This window comes from Cetorhinus maximus, chromosome 29 (genome assembly GCF_964194155.1).
Source record: "Cetorhinus maximus chromosome 29, sCetMax3.hap1.1, whole genome shotgun sequence".
Classification (NCBI taxonomy): Eukaryota; Metazoa; Chordata; class Chondrichthyes; order Lamniformes; family Cetorhinidae; genus Cetorhinus; species Cetorhinus maximus.
This window is the reverse complement of record NC_135907.1, coordinates 9379556-9407492: the sequence shown is the minus strand read 5'-3', so window position 1 is coordinate 9407492 and position 27937 is coordinate 9379556. Positions and strand designations below refer to the sequence as shown.

Genomic DNA, 27937 nt, shown 5'->3' with positions numbered 1-27937 from the left:
CCAAACCTGGAGGGTTGGCAGCCCTGCTATTGATGGGCTTTCACATCCCGAAAATGGGGCACTGGAAGTTCTGGCAAAGTCTGGCCAACATGCAGGGCTGGGAATTACAGGCAAAAAACTCTGGGCTCATTTCACCAGCACTTGGAGGGGCTGTAGATTTGTTCATGGGCTTTCCTGCGCACATTCACCTTGTGAAATCCACTGTGCCCTTGGTTAGGAAGTTCCCGGCAGGATGATGTGTCAGGGCCCTGAGAAGGGGACGTTACACAATGATCACATGCTCTGTGTTGGCCACAGAAAAAAGGAACTTGGAGAAACGACAAACATCCTCCTTTGATTTCTTCACACACACACACGCACAGACACACAGAGACAGACAGACAGACAGAGCCGCGAGAGGCAGGAGAATGTCTCCCACTGTGAGGTTCCTGATCTGGCTAATTCTTTACCTTCAGCAAGGTAGGATTCAACGTTTGAACGGGCCATGTGGTGATGGGGAAAGTCACGGGGCTGCTTCCCAGCCTCAGAGCTGCCTCTCCTGGGAACCAGACTAACCCGGGCCAGCTGTAATAGCTCGGGGCCTGAGGCACTGGGAGTAACCTGAGGCCTGGGTCTAACTTAAATTCGGCTCTTGAAAGCGAGCAAGAGGAGGAAGGGGGGAATTGGTGTGTTGGGGGAGTGGGAATGACCTCCCCACCCCCCCGCCCCCAATTTTGTTCCCAAAAATAGTGGGATACGAAGAATTCCATCTAGTCAAACCAGATTCTGGTTCTGAGGAGTCATAGCAACAAGCAGCAAATTCTACTCAGGCCTCAATGTCATAGTTACGGCCCCCAGACCACACGACCATCTCTGCTGCCTCACAGTTCCTGCTCCTGCCTGTGATCCAACAACAACCGCTTGCATTTATATAGCAGCGAAACATCCCCAAGGCTCTTCACAGGCGTGTTCTGACATTGAGCCACCTAAGGAGATGTTTAAGCAGGGGTGACCGAAATCTCGGACAAAGAGAGGGAGGTTCTAAGGAGCCTCTTAAAGGGGGAGAGAGAGATAGAGGCAGGGAGGCGGAGAGGTGTAGGGAGGGAATTCCAGAGTTTAGGGCCCAGGCAGCTGAAGGCACGGCCGCCAATGGCAGGGCGATTAAAATCGCTGGTGCACAAGAGGCCGGAATTAGAGGAGGGCGGAGATCTCGGTTGCGGGGCTGGATGAGATTACAGAGGTAGGGAGGGGCGAGGCCATGGAAGGATTTGAAGACAAGGAGGAGAATTTTAAAATTGAGGTGTTGCTTGACAGGGAACCAATGTAGGTCAGTGAGCACAAGGATGGTGAGTGAACGGGACTCGGTGCGAGCTAGGACACGGGTAGCAGCATTTTCAATGGCCCTCAGTTTACGGAGGGTAGAATGTGGAAGACCAGCTAGCAGTGCTTTGGATTAGTCAAGTCCCGAGGTAACAAATGCACGGATGAGAGTTTTCCAGCAATGCCCACATCCCATGAACAAATGAATAATTTTTAAAAAAAACATCTAGAACTTGGGGGTCGCTGGTTAAAAATAAGGGTCACCCATAAGCATTCTGCAGGATGGACATGTCCCATTTTCCTGGCTTTTGTGCTTTTACATTGTGCCATCGTCCTCTGGAGTTTAGGAGGCTGAGAGGCGATCTCACTAAAAACGTACAAGAGTCAGAAGGGGTTTGACAGGGTGGACACGGAGAGATTGTTTCCACTGCTCGGGGAATCTAAAACACGGGGGCCACAGTCTCGGGATAAGGGGCCGATCATTTAGGACATTCACTCAAAGGGTTTGCGAATCTTCGGAATTCTCTACCCCAGAGGGTTGTGGATGCTCCACTGTTGAATACGTTTAAGGCTGAGATAGACAGATTTCTGGTCGCTCAGGGAATTAAGGGATATGGGGACCAGGTGGAAAAATGGGGTTGGAACCCAAGACCAGGCCTGATTGTATCGATTGGCGGATCAGGCGCGATGGACTGTGTGGCCTACACCTGCTGCTTTTCTTTATTCTTGTGTCCCACCTCTCCCCCACCCCTCCTCCCACCTACCCCATGCTTCCCCTACACAGTCTTTAACCCTACGCAGCTAGCGAGAGCCTGGCAACCTGCGGGGACAAGGAGTATCCTCTCAAACGCTTTGTTCACCACCCCAGTTATAAACCCACACAGTGGCTCAGGCGCAGTAAGGTCAGATCCCCAGCGGTTAACTTGAAGCCAACATTGGAGGAGGAGATTCATCTTGTTGTCCTGGTTGAGGTGGGGGGGATGGTGAAGAAGGCAGGGAGCTGGAACAGTTGCCTGAGCTCCGTAGAGCAAGTCTTTGAAGAGTGTTTGAGCAATTCCTCATACCCCAGCATAAGCAACCATCCCCAAAATCGATCTCTGTCATTGCAGCCTCAAAGGAATAGTACCCAACCCAGTAACACTGGAATCATGTCAATTAATGTTGTGGGGTTAGTTCCTGCAGCAATAGTCTCAGAATGAAGATTGAAACAAGTTCATCATTTTACAAAAATGCCCATAAACGTTGCTTGATAACACTTCTCGGAAGACTCCTGGCATGTTTGACTATGTCTGCAGCTCTATTTCAAGAACATCATTGTTGCATCTTCCTTATGTCAGGGAGTGTTTGATGGGGACAGTGTAGAGGGCGCTTTACTCTGTATCTAACCCCATGCTGTTCCCTGTCCTGGGAGTGTTTGATGGGGACAGTGAAGAGGGCGCTTTACTCTGTATCTAACCCCGTGCTGTTCCTGCCCTGGGAGTGTTTGATGGGGACAGTGAAGAGGGCGCTTTACTCTGTATCTAACCCCGTGCTGTTCCTGCCCTGGGAGTGTTTGATGGGGACAGTGAAGAGGGCGCTTTACTCTGTATCTAACCCCATGCTGTTCCCTGTCCTGGGAGTGTTTGATGGGGACAGTGTAGAGGGAGCTTTACTCTGTATCTAACCCCGTGCTGTACCTGTCCTGGGAGTGTTTGATGGGGACAGTGTAGAGGGAGCTTTACTCTATATCTAACCCCGTGCTGTACCTGTCCTGGGAGTGTTTGATGGGGACAGTGTAGAGGGAGCTTTACTCTATATCTAACCCCGTGCTGTTCCTGCTCTGGGAGTGTTTGATGGGGACAGTGTAGAGGGAGCTTTACTCTGTATCTAACCCTGTGCTGTACCTGTCCTGGGAGTGTTTGATGGGGACAGTGTAGAGGGAGCTTTACTCGGTATCTAATCCCGTGCTGTTCCCCCCTAGTTGCATTCTTTTGAGTGATGTATTTCACAAAGCTGATGTTCCCTTGACGCCGGCAAAATGGTCAGGGCTGAAGAGTATCCTGGTGAAGGGTTGATGAGAGGGGGCCCACAGGGACACTCACTGCAGCCGCCAGTATTCAACCTGTCAACCTGAGCTGCAGCAAGGGAGAAATAGACAATGTTTTGGGTCTTATTACATGAGGAGGGATCTAACTAGAAGCATTTGCTTTCTTTAAGGTCAGGGAATATTGCATTGTGAGATCCAACAGAAAGGATTAATCATTGTGGCCATGGTGAACGAGACAGTGAAAATTCCGTGTGAGTTTAAATGCCGAAATCAGCCAAGCAACATGTCTGCACCAACCACAGCCGTTCAATTCACTGTCAATCTTTACAAGGACCATTCAAAACTCATCGCCTCTTCATCAGGAAAAGAAATCTCACCCAAATTCACCAAGGGCTGGGAGCTGCGAGTGAATAACACAGAGGAAAGTGGGATGTATTATTGCAAAGGAGTAGCTGATTCTATCCACAAAAAGGCAGAAGGAATGTTCCTGCGAGTGCAAAGTAAGTAACAGAGCGATGGATCACAGAGTACCTGTTCCAACCATTATTATACCTCTCATTGCTAAACCTTCCACTGCTACACACCCCCGACACTGTCACACACCCCGACACTGTCACACACCCCCGACACTGTCACACACCCCCGACACTGTCACACACCCCCGACACTGTCACACACCCCCCTCACTGTCACACACCCCCCTCACTGTCACACACCCCCCTCACTGTCACACACCCCCGACACTGTCACACACCCCCGACACTGTCACACACCCCCCTCACTGTCACACACCCCCCTCACTGTCACACACCCCCCTCACTGTCACACACCCCCCTCACTGTCACACCACCCCCTCACTGTCACACCACCCCCCTCACTGTCACACCACTCCCCTCACTGTCACACACCCCCGACACTGCCACACACCCCCGACACTGTCACACACCCCCGACACTGTCACACCACCCCCGACACTGTCACACCACCCCCGACACTGTCACACCACCCCCCTCACTGTCACACCACCCCCCTCACTGTCACACCACCCCCCTCACTGTCACACCACCCCCCTCACTGTCACACCACCCCCGACACTGTCACACCACCCCCGACACTGTCACACCACCCCCCTCACTGTCACACCACCCCACTCATTGTCATACACCCCCCTCACTGTCACACCACCCCCTCACTGTCACACCACCCCCCTCACTGTCACACCACCCCCCTCACTGCCACACACCCCCGACACTGCCACACACCCCCGACACTGTCACACACCCCCGACACTGTCACACCACCCCCGACACTGTCACACCACCCCCGACACTGTCACACCACCCCCCTCACTGTCACACCACCCCCCTCACTGTCACACCACCCCCCTCACTGTCACACCACCCCCCTCACTGTCACACCACCCCCGACACTGTCACACCACCCCCGACACTGTCACACCACCCCCCTCACTGTCACACCACCCCACTCATTGTCATACACCCCCCTCACTGTCACACCCCCCTCACTGTCACACCCCTCACTGCTGTAACCCTAACTGTTAGAGAACCAAAGAAGCACAGAAAAGGTTATGGCACTGAAAGGCCATTCAGCCCATCATGTTGGTGCCAGCCTGAAAAATATATATATTTTTTAACTAGCCTCCATTCTAATCCCACCTTCCAGCACCCAGTCTGTAGCCTGACAGGTTACAGCGCTTTAGATACAGATCCAGGTGCCTTTTAAATGAGTTGAGGGGTTTCTGCCTCCATCACCAAACCAGGCAGCGAATTCCAGACACCCACCGCCCTCTAGGTGAAGAAGTTTTTCCTCATGTCCCCTCTAATCCCCCTACCAATCACCTGGTAACTGACCCCTCAGCTAGAGGAAACAAGTCTTTCCTGTCTACCCCATCTAGGCCCCTCACAATTTTGCACACCTCAATTAGGTCACCCCTCAGCCTCCTTTGTTCTAAGGAAAACAACCCCAGCCTATCCAACCTCTCCTCATAGCTTCAATTTTCAAGCCCTGGCAACATTCTTGTAAATCTCCTCTGCACTCTCTCCACAGCAATTATGTCCCTCCTGTAATGTGATGACCAGAACTGTACACAAAATCCCAGCTGTGGCCTAACCAGCATTTTATACATTTCCAACATTACATCCCTGCTTTTGCATTCAATACTCGTCCAATAAAGGAAAGCATTCCATCTGCTTTCTTTACCACCTTATCCACCTGTCCTGCCACCTTCAAAGACCTATGGACATGCACTCCAAGGGTCTCTCACTTCCTCAACCCCTCTTAATAACTTCCCATTTATTATATATTCCCTCGCTTTGTCATAGACAAAAGGACAAAGGGGTGTAGACGGTGGTGATATTAGCTAAAGGATGTGCTAATGGGGACATTAAGGGTAGAAAGCAGGACGAGTGTGACAGGTGGCCCTAGCAGGGGTGGGGTGGGGGATTTGTGTCATCTGCAAACTTCCAAATCATGCCTCCCACATCCAAATCGTTAATATATACAACAAACAGCAAGGGCCCCGACACTGAGCCCTGTGGAACACCACTGGAAACCGGTTTCCAGTCGCAAATTCACCCATCAACCACCACCCTTTGTTTCCTGTCGCTGAGCCAATTTTGGATCCAACTCGTCACATTACCCTGTATCCATCCTCACCGCTGTACCCTCACCATTATACCCCCACTGTCATACCCCCCAGAATTATACACCCCCAGTTATACCCTCACAGTTAAGCCCCCCAAGGTTATAACACCCCAACAGTTATACCCCTCACTGTTATATCCCCCACTATTATAACTTTGATTGTTATGCCCCCTCACTGCTTTAGCTCCGACTGTTGTACGCCTGACTGTTGTACGCCTGACTGTTGTACGCCTCCAGAGGAGATGAGGCCAGATGGAGATGTGAGGGTGTGTGTGTGAGAATGGGTGGTGATGTCCCTTGAGCTGGCAGTGAGTGAGATGCCAGTGAATGTGTGATGGGCTTGTGCGTGTATGAGTTTAGAGTGATGGGATGGGATGGTTGCCTTACCCTGGCGGCACAGATGAGATCATTCATCCTCTTTCTGCACTGGATGGCCAACCTCTTCTGTGCAGCATTGGCACCGACCACCACTGCCACCGCCTCCCAAGCCGGAGCGGTGAGATTGGTGGACCTCCGACATCCAGAGCGGGGGGTGAAGAACATCACGGTGGGCCTCCAAAAGGCAGTCCAGTGACGGGTCCTCACTGGAGCAGTCCCAGGCTGTTAACATAGAGACTGTGGGCGGCTGCAGTTTAGATATGGACCCAGAGTGCGGAAGCGATGAGGTAACAGTGTGACGGGTGATTCAAAGGGTGGTCGGCCAGTGATACAGCACGTTTCCTGTGACCACATAACTATTGAAGCAGGAAGCGGGGGAAACGGCGGGAAAGCTGTCTGCAGCCGGTGGGTAAAACATTGTTTTTCATGCCCGTTACCACACATAGTGTAATTCTGGGACCATTCCACCCCTATTGTCAAAACCCACACACCCGCACCCCCCGCACGCTCGCACCCCCCGCACGCTCGCACCCCCCGCACGCCCGCACCCCCCGCACCCCCCGCACGCCCGCACCCCCCGCACCCCCCGCACGCCCGCACCCCCCGCACTCTCGTACCCCCCGCACTCTCGTACCCCCCGCACGCTCGCACCCCTCGCACTCTCGTACACCCCGCACGCCCGCAGCCCCCGCACGCCCGCAGCCCCCGCACACTCGCACGCTCACAGCCCCCGCACACTCGCACACCCGCATCCCCGCACTCTCGTACCCCCCGCACGCTCGCACCCCTTGCACTCTCGCACCCCCCGCACGCCCGCAGCCCCCGCACGCCCGCAGCCCCCGCACGCTCGCAGCCCCCGCACGCTCGCAGCCCCCGCACGCTCGCAGCCCCCGCACGCTCGCAGCCCCCGCATCCCCGCACTCTCGTACCCCCCCACACACTCGCACCCCCCGCACTCTCGTACCCCCCGCACTCTCGTACCCCCCGCACTCTCGTACCCCCCGCACTCTCGTACACCCACTGCTATAGCCCCCACTGTTAAACCCACAACTGCTATACCCCACACAGTTCCACGTCCCCCGAGTGTTCTACTGTGCACTGGAAAACTCCCATTGTCTGACCCCTCCCTGTTGCTCCTCACAGTTATATCCCCACAGTCATAGCCTCCCCCGCCCCCAGTGTTATACACCCTATTTTTGTGCACCCCAGCGTAATACCCCCCATTTTATACCCCCCACTGTTAAACCTACAACTGCTATACCCCACAGTTCTACCTCCCCTCAGTGTTCCACCCTGCACTGGCAAATCCTCATTGTCATACCCCTCCCTGTTGCACCCTCACAGTTATATCCCCACAGTTCTACCACCCCCGCCCCACTGTTACACTCCCCCACCCACCCCCACTGTTATACACCCCACTGTTCAAATCCCCACTTCCTGTTATACCTTGTTTGCTGAACCACGCAAACTGCCTACAGACACCCACACACACATACACACATACACACAGACACCCACACACACATACACACAGACACCCGCACACACACACATACACACAGACACCCACACACACACAGACACCCACACACACACAGACACCCACACACACATACACACAGACACCCACACACACATACACACAGACACCCACACACACATACATACACACAGACACCCACATACACACACACAGACACCCACACACACACACACACACAGACACCCACACACACACACACACAGACACCCACACACACACACACACCCACACACACACACACAGACACCCACACACACACAGACACCCACACACACACACACAGACACACCCACACACACACACCCACACACACACACACAGACACACCCACACACACACACACACAGACACCCACACACACACACACACACAGACACCCACACACACACACACACGCAGACACCCACACAGACACCCACACACACACACATACACCCACACACATACACCCACACACACACATACACCCACACACACACATACACCCACACACACACATACACCCACACACACACACATACACACACTGACACCCACACACACACACCCACACACACACACCCACACACACACACCCACACACACACACCCACACACACAGACACCCACACACACAGACACCCACACACACACACCCACACACACAGACACCCACACACACAGACACCCACACACCCACACATACAAACAGATACACACAGTCGGACAGGCACCCACACACATACACTAATTTCAATAATTATATTTTGAGTCTGAAGCTAGCCTGTACCTTAAAACAGGTTTATTTCCAAAACAGTAAAGTTACAGCCTCACCCGATTCCTCCCAGACACTCTGGTTTTTTTTTTTTGGGACTCATCCACCTCACTAAGCGGCGTGATACTCTTTCCAGTTATCAACAGTCACAGATTGCAACTCTTTCGAGTACAATCACAGTTCTTGGTTTCTAGGAGTGGGACACGAACCCACAACCCTCTGATTCAAAGGCAAGGGTGCTATGGACTGAGCCACAGCTGACACCTCTCCCAGACACTCAGAGTGAACCGGTTTATATACTCCAGCAATGATTCACTAATCCGTAGCCAATTGGGAACAACTGTGCTTAATCACCAATTTAAAGCATGTATTCCACTGCAGCACAACATGAACAACACCCACCCACTGACACACACAGACACCGAAACCACCTCCCCTCACCACACACACACGCACAGAAACACAACGAAACACAGACACACACAGAAACACACACACACACAGAAACATAACGAAACACACATACACACACGAACACACACAAACCCACACACAGAAACACAGAAGTACACAACAGGCGTATATATACACACACACACAGAAACACACACGCAGAAACCCTCCTCCCCCCGACACACACCCTGAAAGCACACACACACACACACACATACTGAAACCACATACACACAGATACACACAACACTAAGAAACACAGAAACACACACACACACACACATTCAGAGTCAAGTACAACCTCTTTCTCACACAGACAGTAACAGAGATGTTTAAAAACAGAAAATGCTGGAAAAACTCTGCAGGTCTGGCAGCCTCTGTGGAGAGAGAAAAACAGAGTTAACGTTTCGAGTCCGTACGTCTCTTCTTCAGAGTCTCATGTTTATTCCCCTGTTCCATTGAGTGGTCTGTTGGTACAGGCACTTCCCCAGCGAGCCAAGGAGATGGAGTGACCACCTCAGCCCCTGGTCTGTGCTGAGTTTGCTGCCCAGCCAGAGCGGCTGTATTCAGCCTCGATCGAGGCGAGTGGGGCTGTGCGCTGTAACTCACCGTGCAGTGGGGCGGCTTTCAGCCTCTCAGTTAGTTTGCCCGAGTTTCTTCAGATTAAACTTTAATTCCGAAAACTAAAAATGATTTCCTATACCATGCGAATCATGAACTAGATATTCGCAACAGCACTTAACAGACAGAATGAGGCCATTTGGCCCACTGTGCCTTTGCTAGCCCTCTGGGAGAGCTGTCCAATTTGCCCCACCCAGCCACTGTCTCCCCGTAACCCTCTGGAATGCTTTCTCCTTGAAAAACATGATCCAATTCCCTCTTGGAAGTTAACATTGAATCTCCTTCCATCGCCCTGTCAGGCAACGCATTTGAGATCACAACAACTCTCTGTGGATAAATAATTCTCCTCCTCTCCCCCTCTGGTGGTTTTGTCACTCATCTTAATCTTTGCCTCCCAGGTACCGACCTTCCTGTCACTTGAAACAGATTCTCCCTTTTTAACCCCCTCAGATTTTGAACACCTTGATTCAATCCCCTCTTCGAATGCTCTAGTGAGAACAATCCCACTTTCTCTAGTCTCTCCACATAAATGAAGTCCCTCATCCCCCGGTACCAGCCTGGTGAATCTCCCCCCCACTCTCTTAAACTTTGACGTCCTCCTGAAAGTGTGGCACCCAGAACCATCGCCCAGATTCTTACATTACCACCCGCCGGCCCTGTCTGCACCCTCCCGGGCCAGCAAGTCTGACTCATGTGTGTTTTCCCTCTCCAGATGCAGTTAATGTTTACGTGGAGTCTCCGCAGATGTTTAGCCATCTCTTTGCCGGCATTTGCGCGATCCTGGCACTGTACAGTGTGTCTGTCACATCGATTATCCTCATCAAAAGGAAGGTCAGTGAACAGCAGGAATCAGCAGCCACTGCATGGGACTGGGGAAGGAGGACTAGAGAGACTGGGAGACCGGGAATATCCCATGTTAGAGAGACTGGGAGACTGGGATTATCCCCTGTTAGAGAGACTCGGAGACCAGGAATATCCCATGTCAGAGAGACTGGGAGACCAGGATTTTCCCATGTTAGAGAGACTGGGAGACTGGGATTATCCCCTGTTAGAGAGACTGGGAGACTGGGATTATCCCATTTTAGAGAGACTGGGAGACTGGGATTATCCCATGTTAGAGAGACTGGGATTATCCCATTTTAGAGAGACTGGGAGACTGGGATTATCCCCTGTTAGAGAGACTGGGAAACCAGGTTTATCCCATGTTAGAGAGACTGGGAGACTGGGATTATCCCATGTTAGAGAGACTGGGAGACTGGGATTATCCCCTGTTAGAGAGACTGGGGGACTGGGATTATCCCATTTTAGAGAGACTGGGAGACTGGGATTATCCCATGTTAGAGAGACTGGGAGACTGGGATTATCCCATTTTAGAGAGACTGGGAGACTGGGATTATGCCATGTTAGAGAGACTGGGATTATCCCATGTTAGGGAGACTGGGAGAGCAGGTTTATCCCCTGTTAGAGAGATTGGGAGACTGGGATTATCCCATGTTAGAGAGATTGGGAGACTGGGATTATCCCATGTTAGAGAGACTGGGAGACCAGGTTTATCCCATGTTAGAGAGACTGGGAGACTGGGATTATCCCAGCATTAGAGAGACTGGGAGACTCGAATTATCCCAGTGTTAGAAATCTTGGGAAACTGGGATTATCCCAGCATTAGAGAGATGTGGATACTGGGAGTATCTCACGTTAGAAAAACTGGGATTATCCCAGCATTAGAGAGACTGGGAGACTGGGATTATCCTAGTGTTAAAAGAGTGGAAAACAGAGATTATCCTAGGGTCAGGAAAGGATCAGTAGACATGAGGTTTAAGGCTTTAGGAGATTGCCATGGTTGGACTGGGTGAGACGATGGAGATCTTTGAAAGCAGGATGAAATTTTGAATTTGCTGTGACAATGAGGTCTGAAACTGTGGAATTTCCTTGCCCCAGTGGATCATTGAAAGATCGAATATTGAGGAGGAGATCTGGAGGGATGACAGGAAGTTGCAAACTATAAAACAAAGTGCTTTAAATAACAGACTGACACAACATGGTGGCAGGGTTGAATGACCGAACCCTTGTGGCTCTCACAATATTTAAGGCACGTAGCTCATCACATTGTCTCCATTTCAGACCTGTTACTCGTGTAGAGCTCATCTGATGAAACCCACTGCTCCAGACCCTCCGCAGAATTCTCCCACAAACCGGGTAGGTACAGAGTACAGTATGGGCGAGGGGGCTACCAGAGACCCAGCCTCGCGGGCAGACGGAAACCCGACCCAAACCCGCGTGAAATAGCGCGAGACGACACCGGGCGAGCGTCCAAACGTCATCCCGAGCGTGTGAGTAACCTTCAGATCGGCGGGAGCGCGCCCGGCAGTCAGAGGCACAACCCGCCCGACAATTAAGGGGCAAGTAAGCCCTTGAAGGAGGCAGTTGAAAGCGATTTCTCGTGGCCCGTCCACTCTTTAGGGTTGGCCGGACGGCCTTCACGTTTTCACTCGAACCTCGATCCAGGGCGGGATGAATTCTCCGTGGGGAAACAAAATAAAGAGAGAGATATCTGGGGACTGTGTGTGTTTTTTTTTGAGGTATGTTTCCAGATGTGTGATTGTGCTGCCTGGACATATTTTGCAGCATCTTCTTTGCTGTTTTGTTTATTCTGTGGAGGTCCACAGCTCTCCCGAGACAGGCGTCTAGCCTTCGGGAGGCTCAGTGGAAGCGCTCAGCGGCGCCGCGGTGACATCAGCGCCAGCCCTCTACCCACCCCCACCGGCCTGGGACAATGATCAGAGGGTTTGTTTTGCATGATCTTGCTTGAGGGGTAAATATCGGCCCTGGGGACGCTGGGGAGAATTCCCCGGCTCTACTTTGGAAAGTGCCCTGGGAGGTTTCACATCCACCTGACGGGGTGGGGGGTGGTGGGTGGGGAAGGCAGGCCGAGCCTCGGTTTAGCGTTTCCTCTGAAAGACTGCATCGCCGACAGTGCAGCACGCCCTCAGTACTGCGCAGCGCGCCAGCCTGGGTTGCGCGATCCAGTCAACATACACTCAACAGAGAAAACACAGGGCAGGGTTTTGCCCTGGTTGGGCGGGCTCAGCGGGAGTAGGCGGGGGTGGTCGGAAAACCGCGATTTCACGCGGGCCCTTTAAGGCCCTCCCTGTGTGGATGGCGAGCGGCAGTGCTGAGCGCTACCTGTGCGGGAGAGGGGGGGAGGAGGGAGAGCCGGGCCTAGCGCGCAGTTGGCACATGCGCGTGAGAGAGAGAGAGAGAGCCTCAATCGCTGGGCCTCACATGAGCTGGGACATGTTTTTAATTCCAAAATAAAGTTTTTATTTCATGTTTATTTGCTTTAGGAAACCTCATCCCGCCCGTGGATGATGTTTCCTAAAAAATGTAAAGGCTGCTTGGCCTTTTTGCCTGCCCACCGACTGTAAGGTCGGACGGGTAGTGTAGAATTTAATTTAATTAGCTCGTTAATGGCCTTAAAAGGCCTTTTAATTATCGGCGGGCACTCAACCGACTCTGGTGCCCACCCGCCGAACGGAATATCACACGAGTGTGCGATGACGGGACACACGCCCAACATTACTGTGCGTCTTATTACACTGGGGCGTGTCAGGCCTGCCCATGCACACCGGACATCAAATCCTGCCCACAGATAAACTGCACGGATATATTCTCCAATAAAAAGGAAATGCCCAGCAGCTCTGGCAGCATCTGCGGAGAGAGCAACAGAGTTAACGTTTGGATATACTGGACTCAAAACATTAGCTTTCTTCTCTCACCACAGGTGCTGCAGAAGTTTACCGGCACTTTCCGTTTTTATTTCCTGTCTCCAGCATCTGCAGTTTTTATGTTAGTGAATAAATTCTCCGATTGGATCCGAAAACAAATAAAAACCTTAAAAAAAAATCAGCCCTATTCGACCTTTCGAAGGAGGGGTTTACAGTTTGTAATCAATATTCCACAGGAGGGGTTTACAGTTTGTAATCAATATTCCACAGGAGGTGTTACAGTTTGTAATCAATATTCCACAGGAGGTGTTACAGTTTGTAATCAATATTCCACAGGAGAGGTTTACAGTTTGTAATCGATATTCCACAGGAGGTGTTACAGTTTGTAATCAATATTCCACAGGAGGTGTTTACAGTTTGTAATCGATATTCCACAGGAGGGGTTTACAGTTTGTAATCAATATTCCACAGGAGGTGTTACAGTTTGTAATCAATATTCCACAGGAGGGGTTTACAGTTTGTAATCGATATTCCACAGGAGGTGTTACAGTTTGTAATCAATATTCCACAGGAGAGGTTTACAGTTTGTAATCGATATTCCACAGGAGGTGTTACAGTTTGTAATCAATATTCCACAGGAGGTGTTTACAGTTTGTAATCAATATTCCACAGGAGGGGTTTACAGTTTGTAATCGATATTCCACAGGAGGTGTTACAGTTTGTAATCAATATTCCACAGGAGGTGTTTACAGTTTGTAATCAATATTCCACAGGAGGTGTTTACAGTTTGTAATCGATATTCCACAGGAGGGGTTTACAGTTTGTAATCGATATTCCACAGGAGGTGTTTACAGTTTGTAATCAATATTCCACAGGAGGGGGTTTACAGTTTGTAATCAATATTCCACAGGAGGGGTTTACAGTTTGTAATCAATATTCCACAGGAGGGGTTTACAGTGTGTAATCGATATTCCACAGGAGGTGTTTACAGTTTGTAATCAATATTCCACAGGAGGGGTTTACAGTGTGTAATCGATATTCCACAGGAGGGGTTTACAGTTTGTAATCAATATTCCACAGGAGGGGGTTTACAGTTTGTAATCAATATTCCACAGGAGGGGTTTACAGTTTGTAATCAATATTCCACAGGAGGGGTTTACAGTGTGTAATCGATATTCCACAGGAGGTGTTACAGTTTGTAATCAATATTCCACAGGAGGGGTTTACAGTTTGTAATCAATATTCCACAGGAGGGGTTTACAGTGTGTAATCAATATTCCACAGGAGGTGTTTACAGTTTGTAATCGATATTCCACAGGAGGGGTTTACAGTTTGTAATCAATATTCCACAGGAGGGGGTTTACAGTTTGTAATCAATATTCCACAGGAGGGGTTTACAGTTTGTAATCAATATTCTACAGGAGGGGGTTTACAGTTTGTAATCAATATTCCACAGGAAGCGTTTACAGTTTGTAATCGATATTCCACAGGAGGTGTTTACAGTTTGTAATCAATATTCCACAGGAGGGGTTTACAGTGTGTAATCGATATTCCACAGGAGGGGTTTACAGTTTGTAATCAATATTCCACAGGAGGGGGTTTACAGTTTGTAATCAATATTCCACAGGAGGGGTTTACAGTTTGTAATCAATATTCCACAGGAGGGGTTTACAGTGTGTAATCGATATTCCACAGGAGGTGTTACAGTTTGTAATCGATATTCCACAGGAGGTGTTTACAGTTTGTAATCAATATTCCACAGGAGGGGGTTTACAGTTTGTAATCAATATTCCACAGGAGGGGTTTACAGTTTGTAATCAATATTCCACAGGAGGGGTTTACAGTGTGTAATCGATATTCCACAGGAGGTGTTTACAGTTTGTAATCAATATTCCACAGGAGGGGTTTACAGTGTGTAATCGATATTCCACAGGAGGGGTTTACAGTTTGTAATCAATATTCCACAGGAGGGGGTTTACAGTTTGTAATCAATATTCCACAGGAGGGGTTTACAGTTTGTAATCAATATTCCACAGGAGGGGTTTACAGTGTGTAATCGATATTCCACAGGAGGTGTTACAGTTTGTAATCAATATTCCACAGGAGGGGTTTACAGTTTGTAATCAATATTCCACAAGAGGGGTTTACAGTTTGTAATCAATATTCCACAGGAGGGGTTTACAGTTTGTAATCAATATTCCACAGGAGGGGTTTACAGTTTGTAATCAATATTCCACAAGAGGGGTTTACAGTTTGTAATCAATATTCCACAGGAGGGGTTTACAGTTTGTAATCAATATTCCACAGGAGGGGGTTTACAGTTTGTAATCAATATTCCACAGGAGGGGTTTACAGTTTGTAATCAATATTCCACAAGAGGTGTTTACAGTTTGTAATCAATATTCCACAGGAGGGGTTTACAGTTTGTAATCAATATTCCACAGGAGGGGGTTTACAGTTTGTAATCAATATTCCACAGGAGGGGTTTACAGTTTGTAATCAATATTCTACAGGAGGGTGTTTACAGTTTGTAATCAATATTCCACAGGAGGGGTTTACAGTTTGTAATCAATATTCCACAGGAGGGGGTTTACAGTTTGTAATCAATATTCCACAGGAAGCGTTTACAGTTTGTAATCAATATTCTACAGGAGGGTGTTTACAGTTTGTAACCAATATTCCACAGGAGGGGTTTACAGTTTGTAATCAATATTTCACAGGAGGGGTTTACAGTTTGTAATCAATATTTCACAGGAGGGGTTTACAGTTTGTAATCAATATTTCACAGGAGGGGGTTTACAGTTTGTAATCAATATTCCACAAGAGGGGTTTACAGTTTGTAATCAATATTTCCAGGAAGCATTTACAGTTTGTAATCAATATTCCCAAGAAGCATTTACAGTTTGTAATCAATATTCCACAGGAAGCATTTACAGTTTGTAATCAATATTCCACAGGAGGGGTTTACAGTTTGTAATCAATATTCCACAAGAGGGGTTTACAGTTTGTAATCAATATTTCCAGGAAGCATTTACAGTTTGTAATCAATATTCCCAAGAAGCATTTACAGTTTGTAATCAATATTCCACAGGAGGGGGTTTACAGTTTGTAATCAATATTCCACAGGAGGGGTTTACAGTTTGTAATCAATATTCCACAAGAGGTGTTTACAGTTTGTAATCAATATTCCACAGGAGGGGCTTACAGTTTGTAATCAATATTCCACAGGAGGGGTTTACAGTTTGTAATCAATATTCCCAGGAGGGGTTTACAGTTTGTCATCAATATTCACCAGGAGGTGTTACAGTTTGTAATCAATATTCCACAGGAGGTGTTACAGTTTGTAATCAATATTCCACAGGAGGGGTTTACAGTTTGTAATCAATATTCCACAGGAGGGGTTTACAGTTTGTAATCAATATTCCACAAGAGGTGTTTACAGTTTGTAATCAATATTCCACAGGAGGGGTTTACAGTTTGTAATCAATATTCCACAGGAGGGGTTTACAGTTTGTAATCAATATTCCACAGGAGGTGTTTATAGTTTGTAATCAATATTCCACAGGAGAGGTTTACAGTTTGTAATCAATATTCCACAAGAGGTGTTTACAGTTTGTAATCAATATTCCACAGGAGGGGTTTACAGTGTGTAATCAATATTCCACAAGAGGTGTTTACAGTTTGTAATCAATATTCCACAGGAGGTGTTTATAGTTTGTAATCAATATTCCACAGGAGGTGTTTACAGTTTGTAATCAATATTCCACAGGAGGGGTTTACAGTTTGTAATCAATATTCCACAGGAGGGGGATTACAGTTTGTAATCAATATTCCACAGGAGGGGTTTACAGTTTGTAATCAATATTCCCAGGAGGGGTTTACAGTTTGTAATCAATATTCCCAGGAGGGGTTTACAGTTTGTAATCAATATTCCCAGGAGGGGTTTACAGTTTGTAATCAATATTCCCAGAAAGTGCTTACAGTTTGTAATCAATATTCCCAGGAGGCGTTGCTGTTTGTAATCAATATTCCCAGGAGCGGTTTACTGTTTGGGGTCAACATTCGCAGCAGGTGTTACAGTTTGTAATCAATATTAACTTTTATTTCTCCTATTCAGTTGCAAACAGGCGCTATGTTAAAAGGATCAGCACAAAACGTTTTGTTCGGACATATTTTTGACACTGGGTCTCCCTATTTTCTAGGTGCCGCCGTCTAAACCTCAGCAAGAGAACCAATCGCATTGTGCAGCGGCAACTGATACTGACAATGCATACATGGTAAGTACACTGTTCGACAGGTCACCAGGTTACACAGAATCAGTCCCTACGTCAGTGTGTGTGTGTGTGTGTGTGTGTGTGTGTGTGTACGCACGCGCGCGCCGTGGCTGTAATGCCAAGTGTGAAGAGTAACAAAGATTGTGGGTGTAATAGAAGCACAGAGTGTGTTACACGGGGAGTAACAGAGGCACGGAGTGTGTTACACAGGGAGTAACAGAGGCACAGAGTGTGTTACACAGGGAGTAACAGAGGCACGGAGTGTGTTACACAGGGAGTAACAGAGGCACGGATTGTGTTACACAGGAAGTAACAGAGGCGCAGAGTGTGTTACACAGGGAGTAACAGGGGCACAGAGTGTGTTACACAGGGAGTAACAGAGGCACAGAGTGTGTTACACAGCGAGTAACAGAGGCACGGAGTGTGTTACACAGGGAGTAACAGAGGCACGGAGTGTGTTACACAGGGAGTAACAGAGGCACGGAGTGTGTTACACAGGGAGTAACAGAGGCACGGAGTGTGTTACACAGGGAGTAACAGAGGCACGGAGTGTGTTACACAGGGAGTAACAGAGGCACGGAGTGTGTTACACAGGGAGTAACAGAGGCACGGAGTGTGTTACACAGGGAGTAATAGAAGCACAGAGTGTGTTACACGGGGAGTAACAGAGGCACGGAGTGTGTTACACAGGGAGTAACAGAGGCACGGAGTGTGTTACACAGGGAGTAACAGAGGCACGGAGTGTGTTACACAGGGAGTAACAGAGGCACGGAGTGTGTTACACAGGGAGTAACAGAGGCACGGAGTGTGTTACACAGGGAGTAACAGAGGCACGGAGTGTGTTACACAGGGAGTAACAGAGGCACAGAGTGTGTATAGTGAAAGTAATAGTCATCGATTCATGACAACACAGAAGGGGACCTGTTGACTCATTGGGCTGAGTTTTCCGTTCGTCGGTCTGGCGGAGTTGACCCAATCGCGGGTGGGTGCGGACCTGATCGCCGGCCGCACCGCCATTTTATGTGGGCGTGTCAATTAAGGCCCGCCCAGCGTGACATCCGGCGGGAAGCGCTTTGCACTCCCTGTGCGGGCGGGTGGGAGGGGGAGATGCCCTAAAATCGAGAGTGCGCTCTTTCACACATGCACACGGCAGAGCGCACATCTCCCTGAGGCTAATTGCAGCCTCAGGGAGATCGCCTCGACTTTTAAAAATATTAAAAATAGAGAAAAAAAAGTCCCTTACATGTCCCCCTCACATGAGTTGGGACATGTTCATAATTTCCATAACAACTTTATTAAACTTTTTAAAACCCTGCATGAGACCTCATCCCGCCGCTGGATGAGGTTTCATGTTTTCTCTATTTGCCGCCGGGGCTCCTGGCCGACCCGCCAGCCTTAAGGTTGGACGGGCAGGTCCTTTAATTGGTTAATTGACCCTGTCAATGGCCTCCATTGGCCATTGACAGGTTGGCGGGCTCACAGCTGATTTGGCTGCGCCCCCGCCTTCCTGAAAATTTAAATGGGACGGGATGACGTCGGGGGTTCTGCCCGACATCATCCCGCGTCGGCGATCAGGCCCTGCCCCCGCTCGCCAACGGTAAAATCCTGCCCATTGAATCATTGCTGGCTTCCCAGCAGAGCAATCCAGTCAGTCTCATTCCCCTGCTCTGTCCCTGTGGCCCTGCAAGTTCATTCCCTCCAAGTTCCCATCCAAGTCCCTTCTGAAATCACTGACTGTCTCTGTGCCCATCGCCCTCGTAGGCAGCGAGTTCCAGGTCATTACCTCGTGCTGTGTAAAAATGTCCTCCCGTCCCTGTCGCCTCTTACCCGAAACCTGGAATCTGTCCCCCTAATCCTTGTACCGTTGACTCATAGATGCAGCTTCCCTTTCTCTATCTTATCCAAACCTGTCATTATCTTGTCCGCCTCTGTCAAATCTCCCCTCGACCTCCTTTGCTCCAAGGAGAACAACCCCAGCTTCCCCAACCCAACCTCGTAGCTAAAACACTCCCGGCCCTGAAACCCCTTCTACTGAACCTCCCCTTCGCCATCTGAAGGACTCTCGCATACTCCCTGAAGTGTGGTCCCCAGAACTGGACACAATTGTGGCCCGACCAAATCTTTATAAAGCTTCAGCATAACCTGACATGCATTGTTTTGTCCATCATATTCAATATCTCCGTCATCACCTAATAGGTTCAGCTTGTGGTCTGGCAACATTTTGCCTTGGTGAGTATCTAACCCGTACCAGAAAAACCTCCTCCTTAAAGAGGAATGTGTTATTTGGAGAGTGCATAAAGGGAAATGTGTTATATAGTTCGTTATATAAAGAGTAACAGAAGCTAGGAGTGTATAATTTTGAGAGTAACAGAGGTTTATCCATGTTTTAGACTCAGGGCAGAATCGTCCCAGATTTGCACTAAGTGCGGTAGTGGGCGGGCAAAACGACATTTTCATCACCATTGTGTCTTGGTGGGCGATGGCAGTGGTGATCAGTGCCAATGCTGCACAGAAGATGTTGGCCATCCAGTGCAGATAGAGGGTGAATGATCTCATCTGTGCAGCCAGGGTAAGGCAACCATCTCATCACTAAACCCAGCCCATTGCACATTCACTGGCATCTCACTCACTGCCAGCTCAAGGGACATCACCACTCATTCTCTCTCACACACACCCTCACATCTCCATCTGGCCTCATCTCCTCTGGAGACAGCCCTCACCATCTTGAGGCCACTTGCACAGATCAACATGTGCCCCACACACACCCTGGGATACCCCACTTCCCCAGTACAGCTCTCCTCCTGCAGCCTCTTACCTTGCCTGAGGCCACTTCTCCCCCTTCCCCAAGCAAGCCCTAGCCCAGCAGCCATTGGAAAGCCCCCCACATGTGGCTGATCTGGTGGGCAGAGACTTGCCCGTGATGTGGTGCTGGGTCTGTGAAGCCTGGCGCTGATGACTGCGAGGGCTGACTTGAAGTCCAGGGTGAGGTGCAGCCCACGGGGTGCGGGTTGTTGTGAAACGCGTTGGCGTGTTCCCCCGCTGATGTGGACGGACAATCCAGTGGGGGGTATGAGTCCGGTGGGCTGGCCTTATAATGCAGATGTTTTACAATGAGGCTCACAACATCCAATGGCCGGAAACACAACCCGACATTAACAGGTGGAGCAGACGGCCACTAACTGGTTTCATGACATCGTGAAACTGATTTCTGGCCTTCTCACCACATTGTCCACTCAGGCCACAGAACTTACCTAACGCCAGCAGACACAGAAAATCCCAGCCTCAGTGTCACTGACCTTGGATTTAGTGGTCCATTTCCAGCTCATTTACAGAGGGTCCCTGGGAGTGTGTCAGTGTTTACAGAGGGTCCCTGGGAGTGTGTCAGTATTTACAGAGGGTCCCTGGGAGTATGTCTGTATTTACAGGGGGTCCCGGGGAGTGTGTCAGTATTTACAGAGGGTCCCGGGGAGTGTGTCAGTATTTACAGAGGGTCCCTGGGAGTGTGTCTGTATTTACAGGGGGTCCCCGGGGAGTGTGTCAGTATTTACAGAGGGTCCCCGGGGAGTGTGTCAGTATTTACAGAGGGTCCCCGGGGAGTGTGTCAATATTTACAGAGACGGTTGATGAACAATGGAAGACGTTTAAGAAAATAGTTCATGACTCACAACAAAGACATATCCCAGTGAGGAAGAATAATTCAAGGAAGGAAATAAACCAACCATGGTTAACCAAGGAAGTTAAGGATAGTTTCAGATTGAAAGAAAAACATACAATGTGGCAAAGATTAGTGGTAAGCCTGAGGATTGGGAAAGTTTTAAAAAACCAACAAAAGATGACCAGAAAAATAATCAAGAGAGAGAAAATAATCTTTGAGGGTAAACTAGCAAGTAATATAAAAACAGACAGTAAGAGCTTCTTTAAACATATAAAAAGGAATAGAGAGACCAAAGTGAACATAATCCCCTTAGAGAATGAGGCTGGGGAAATAATAATGGGGAATCAGGAAATGGCAGAGGATTTAAATAAATACTTTGCGTCAGTCTTCACAGTAGAGGACACTAATAGCATTCCAAAAATACTAAATAATCAAGGGGCAAAAGGGAGGCAAGAAATAAATACAATAACTATCACTGAAGAAAAAATACTAGGGAAACTAATGGCTGATAAATCCCCTGGACCTGATGGGTTGCATCCTAGGATATTAAAGGAAGTAGCTACAGAGATAGCGGATGCGCTGGTAGTAATCTTCCAAGAATCCTTAGATTCTGGAAAAGTCCCAGAAGATTGGAAAACTGCCAATATAACGCCCTTATTCAAAAAGGCAGGGAGACAAAAACAGGCCAGTTAGCTTAATATCCGTCATTGGGAAAATGTTAGACTCTATTATAAAGGATGTAATAGCAGAGCATTTAGAAATACATAATCTAATCAAGCAGAGTCAGCATGGCTTCATGAAGGGGAAATCATGCCTGACAAATTTATTAGAATTATTTGAGGGGGTAACAAGCAGGATAGATAAAGGGGAACCAGTAGATGTAATATATTTGCATTTCCAAAAGGTGTTTGATAAGGTACTGCACGTAAGGCTACTTAATAAGAGCCCATGGTATTGAGGGTAGTATATTAGCATGGATAGAGGATTGGCTAACTAATAGAAGACAGAGAGTTGGGATAAAGGGGACCCTTTCAGGATGTCAACCTGGAGTGCCACAGGGATCAATGCTGGGCCACAATTATTTACAATATATATTAATGACTTGGATGAGGGAAATGAATGTACTATCACCAAGTTAGCGGATGACAGAAAAATAGGTGGGAAGGCAAGTGGTGAGGACGACACAGAGAGTCTACAGAGGGATATAGACAGGTTAAGTGAGTGGGCAAAAATTTGGCAGATGGAATATAATGTGGGAAAATGTGAGGTTATGCACTTTGGCAGGAATAATAGAGGAACTGAATATTATTTAAATGGAGAAAGACTGCAGAAAGCTCAGCACAGAGGGATTTGGGAGTCCTTGTGCATGAATCCCAAAAAGCTAGCATACAAGTTCAGCAGGTAATAGGAAGGCAAATGGAATGTTGGCATTTATTTCAAAGGGAATGGAGTATAAAAATAGGGAAGTCTTGCTAAAACTATACAAGGCACTAGTTAGACCACATCTAGAATACTGTGAACAATTTTGGTCCCTTTATCTAAGGAAAGATATACTGGCATTGGAGGCAGTCCAGAGAAGGTTCACTAGGTTGATCCCGGGTATGGAGGGATTTTCTTATGAGGAGAGGTTGAGTAAGTTGGGCCTGTAACTCATTGGAACTTAGAAAAATGAGAGGCGACCTTATTGAAACATATAAGATTCTTAGCAGGTTTGACAGGGTTGATGCTGAGAGGTTGTTTCCCCTTATGGGAGAGTCTAGGACCAGGGGGCATAATCTCAGAGTAAGGGGGCACCCATTTAAGACAGAGATGAGGAGGAATTTCTTCTCTCAGAGGGTAGTTAATCTGTGGAATTCTTTACCGCAGAGGGCTGTAGAGGCTGGGTCATTAAGTATATTCAAGGTTGAGATAGACAGATTTTTAATCAGTAAGGGACTCGAGGGTTATGGAGAAAAGGCAGGAAAGTGGAATTGAGGATTATCAGATCAGCCACGATCTCATTGAATGGCGGAGCAGACTCGATGGGCCGAATGGCCTACTTCTGCTCCTAAGGCTTATGGTCTTATGATTGCTGATGGTTGAGAATATAATTGAATAAGTAGAAATTCGGCAGTTTGTAATCACCCTTACGCGGTACAATAGGTGCCACTCCACCCCAAGGGCGGTGGTAGAGAGAACCATCGGTCTTCTCAAGATGTACTTCCAATGCCTGGACTGTTTGGGGGCTCACTCCGGTACACCCCAGATCGTGTGCCGCTGATAGTGGTTGAATGCTGCGCTCTCCACAATCTGGTACTGGAAAGGGGGGACACAGTGGAATCGAACCCAACATCGTCAGTTCTGCACAATCACAAGGCAGCAGACTGTGCATTTGCAACCGGTAAGAATTCAAGTCTTTGTCCAGTTCCTACTTCTGGGGGGCCAGCTATTTTGACTCTGGACCCTCTACACACCCTTCTCGGTGAATTCAAGTTTCTGCTTCTTCCTAATTTTTACTCGCTCGCTGATCCCTCTTTACGACCCACATCTCCCTTCTAGCGCACTGAAGGAGCTGGCTTTGGACTTCATTCCAACAACATGTCACTGCCTGACTGCTGCTCGAGGGGCTCACTCCTTCAATCCCACCACCAGAGTATGTGAGTGAGTGACACTGGACTCCACCGGACACTTTACTGTGCAGTTCCATTGATGTCAGGATTAAGCCGTGTTATGTGGTTCCTCTGGGGCCGGGTTGTGTAGAAATGTGTAATCACAGCATGTCCTCTCTTTCTGCAGGCTTTGCAGGCACACCAGAAATCGATTTACTGCACCCTTGACACTGAGAGAACCAACACCCACGATCGCCCTAGAAAAAATAAATCATCAGTGGTGCGTCTAACCTTTAAACCTTAAACCTGGCTGAAAGGAGAGACACTTGCTGAAATCTTTCACCTTGCATCGGGACAAACACAAGAATACCAAATTTCAAACAATCACCGCGATTTATACTACAGGAGTAAGGGTGCTGATATGTTGGCAAGTCTAATCTGATTGGCTGAGGCGTTGACATGGGGAAAGCAATGGGGAACTATAGGCTCCCTAAGCGACCAGATAATTTAAGGAAAGATTCAGGTTGCTTTTGCTGGCAGAAAACAGGCCCCCGTGTGTGAATGTATCACTTTGAGTAAGCATAAATGAGCCACATTAGGAGATTGTCTGGTTATCTTCTTATCTGGGGACCCGTTCTCCGCAAACAAAAGGAATATGTTCAAGCCTTGCACCTTTTTTGAATTACATTGGAGCGTGGGGACCCGGTAGTTCCCTGTTGCTTTCTCCATGGCAACACTTCAAACACAACTTGCCAACCAATCAGCACTTTTTTTTCTCCTGTAGAATAAATTATTGTGATCGTTTGAAATTTGGCAATCTTGCATTTGCCCTGATGAGTACAAGGTGAAAATCTTCAGCAACATGTCTCCCTTCACCACAATATTCATATTCGGTAATACCAAGCGACTGCTTTTAAACCTTGTTCCGGTCATTTCTTATCACTCTCAGGATAATGGCGTCACTGGCAAGACCAGCATTTATGGACCATCCCTAGTAGGTGGATGTGTCTGTCTGGGTGGCCTCACTATCCAGTGAATGTGTCTGTCTGGGTGGTCTCTCTGTCCTGTGAATGTGTCTGTCTGGGTGGTCTCACTGTCCCGTGAATGTGTCTGTCTGGGTGGTCTCACTGTCCCGTGAATGTGTCTGTCTGGGTAGTCTCACTGTCCCGTGAATGTGTCTGTCTGGGTAGTCTCACTGTCCAGTGGATGTGTCTGTCTGGGTGGTCTCACTGTCCAGTGGATGTGTCTGTCTGGGCGGTCTCACTGTCCAGTGAATGTGTCTGTCTGGGTGGTCTCACTGTCCCATGAATGTGTCTGTCTGGGTGATCTCACTGTCCAGTGACTGTGTCTGTCTGGGTGGTCTACTGTCCAGTGAATGTGTCTGTCTGGGTGGTCTACTGTCCAGTGAATGTGTCTGTCTGGGTGGTCTCACTGTCCTGTGAATGTGTCTGTCTGGGTGGTCTCGCTGTCCAGTGAATGTGTCTGTCTGGGTGGTCTCACTGTCCTGTGAATGTGTCTGTCTGGGTGGTCTCACTGTCCCGTGAATGTGTCTGTCTGGGTGGTCTCACTGTCCAGTGAATGTGTCTGTCTGGGTGGTCTCACTGTCCAGTGAATGTGTCTGTCTGGGTGGTCTCACTGTCCAGTGGATGTGTCTGTCTGGGTGGTCTCATAGTCGGACTGATTGGATTGTGGCCCAGGGGTGCGAGAGGCAGCTGGTGTGGGACATGGGAAAAGTCCCATTGGTTATGCAAGGATCAAACTGTCTACACTTGGGACAGAGTAAAGGGGAGGCTGGGCCTGGGTTCCCAGCAGCCTCTTCCCAGCTAGTGCAGAGAGACTAAGGCTGGCTTTGAGGGCTTCACCAACCCACTGTCCTCCGGCCGAGATTAGCCAACTCCACACCGATCCAGAATTGATCTTCGGACCGACTAGATTCCTCCAGCCTGGGAGTGACGCCGCCCGCAGGGAGATCCTGGCCGGAGAATCAAGCACTAACATTGTATTTTCTTCCCTCCCTGTTTGAAGAGCAGGGTGCTGAGGATTGTTTCTATTCATTCACAGGAAGCTGGGGCTGAAGCTGAGGCTTACGACTGTGTTTACGAGAGTTTCTGAAGACAGTTCCGACGAGAAATGGACCAAGCACAGCCCCCAACCACCCTCGCCCCCCCGGCAGCGACCACCATGACTCTCCAGTATACCCTGTGGGGCATTGCACATGCTGTGCCCACGTCACACTCTGCTATTCCAACACTGGCACACAGGTTCCCTCCTCCATCTCCGAAAGTGACTGCCCGCCTCTCTTAGGGGCAGATAGATTCCCCGGGGCATAGGTGCAGTCATAGACGTTTACAGCACAGAAGGAGGCCATTCGGCCCATCACGTCCGCACAGGTCAACAAAGACCTGACTACACTAATCCCATTTTCTAGCGCTTGGTCCGTAGCCCTGGAGCCTATGGCAACATGTTGTTGGTGCAGGACATGGTCCATCCGCTTTCACAACCCAATCCCATTCAAAGTCTTCATATTTTATTTTCATAAAATTAGATTGACTGTAGATGTACGGAGACACACGTATACACACCGATAGACTTCCACTTCCACACAAGTAGGCAAAGTGCACACACACACTCGCTCACACACATATCATTTGCTGCCATGCTTTCAGCTGTCTGGGCACCCCCACTCTCTCTCCAAACCTGTCCTCTCCCCCCCATCTCTTCACCTCATCCAAAAACCCAACTCCTTAGCCAAGCCTTTGTTTCAATGATGCCTCTGGGAAGCTTCCAATCCCACGACCACTACCATCTAGAAGGACGAGGGCAGCAGACAGATGGGAACACCACCACCTGGAAGTTCCCCTCCAAGCCACTCACCATCCGGATTTGGAAATATATTGGCCGTTCCTTCACTGTTGCTGGGTCAAAATCCTGGAACTCCCTCCCTAACAGCACTGTGGGTGTACCTACACCACATGGGCTGCAGCGGTTCAAGAAGGCAGCTCACCACCACCTTCTCAAGGGCAATTAGGGAAGGGCAATAAATACTGGCCCAGCCAGCGACACCCACATCCCATAAATGAATTTTGAAAAAACACCTTGAGACATTTTTCTACATTAAAGATGTTACTTTAAATGAAGCTTGTTGATGTCTTGAAAGTGACAACTTTTCCAAACCTGTGTCATCCTGTGGCTTCAACAGTTCAGGGCCCGGCAGCGGTAAGTGTCCAGCGATAGCCAGAGAGAGAAGGGAGACCCGCTGCAGCAGAGTGGTGGGGGTCAAAGTTTCGAGAGCTAGAAGGACAGAGGTAATCTCCCTGTGGACACGGGTGGGGCTGTGACAATGTGACTGAAGCCGCTCTCTGCTGTTACTGGGGACAGACTGAGGCGATTTCAAGCAGGCCACGGGTTGGCTAATCTCTCCTGCCCGCCCGATGCCAGCGGCCAGAAACCTGGACCAATTGGCGGTTCATATAGCGGCAATATTCCCCATCCGATTGCCGATCAGAGAAAGAGACCTGGCGCTGGGGAGGAACAGAGGGGGTCAGGAGGTGGATTAATTTTTTTTTTTGCCAAAAATATACTTCATTCATAAAATATCTAAAAGTGCATTCCAAACATGTCAAAATGGACATTAGGGAGAGTGCAATAATATTCAACTTTTCTCCAAAGACCATGTTCACGCTGAAGTGCCTCAATACAAGAGTGGTACACGTGATATATACACTATACATCCAGTGTGAGTCATACAGTCTGAGGGGGCTATACAATTCCCAGTCCCTCGGTGCACTGTGGCTGAAAGGTCTTAGACAGCGACCTTTCCCCATTGTGCCTTTGCGGCGGCTGCCCCAAGCTTTAGTGCGTCCCTCAGGACGTAGTCCTGGACCTTGGAATGTGCCAGTCTGCAACACTCAGTCAGGGACAACTCTGCGCTGGAAGACCAACAAGTTTCGGGCAGAC

At 48.8% G+C, this 27937-nt stretch overlaps 1 protein-coding gene across 1 annotated transcript; it reads left to right on the top strand.

The window, feature by feature from the left end:
* Positions 1-359: 359 nt before the first annotated feature.
* On the top strand, positions 360-27113 carry LOC144669488 (uncharacterized). The gene is made up of 7 exons (XM_078531958.1): positions 360-459; positions 3496-3825; positions 10451-10569; positions 11860-11934; positions 17666-17740; positions 24168-24260; positions 26042-27113. Exons 1-7 carry the CDS (start codon positions 408-410, stop codon positions 26090-26092), a joined length of 795 nt encoding a protein of 264 aa, XP_078388084.1. The 5' UTR covers positions 360-407; the 3' UTR covers positions 26093-27113.
* Positions 27114-27937: the final 824 nt, after the last annotated feature.

Coding starts and splice junctions, on each gene's coding strand:
- LOC144669488 (XM_078531958.1), top strand. CDS start 408: ATGTCTCCCACTGTGAGGTTCCTGATCTGGCTAATTCTTTACCTTCAG. Junction 460..3,495: donor AATTCTTTACCTTCAGCAAG/GTAGGATTCAAC, acceptor GCTTTCTTTAAG/GTCAGGGAATATTGCATTGT. Junction 11,935..17,665: donor AGAATTCTCCCACAAACCGG/GTAGGTACAGAG, acceptor CCTATTTTCTAG/GTGCCGCCGTCTAAACCTCA.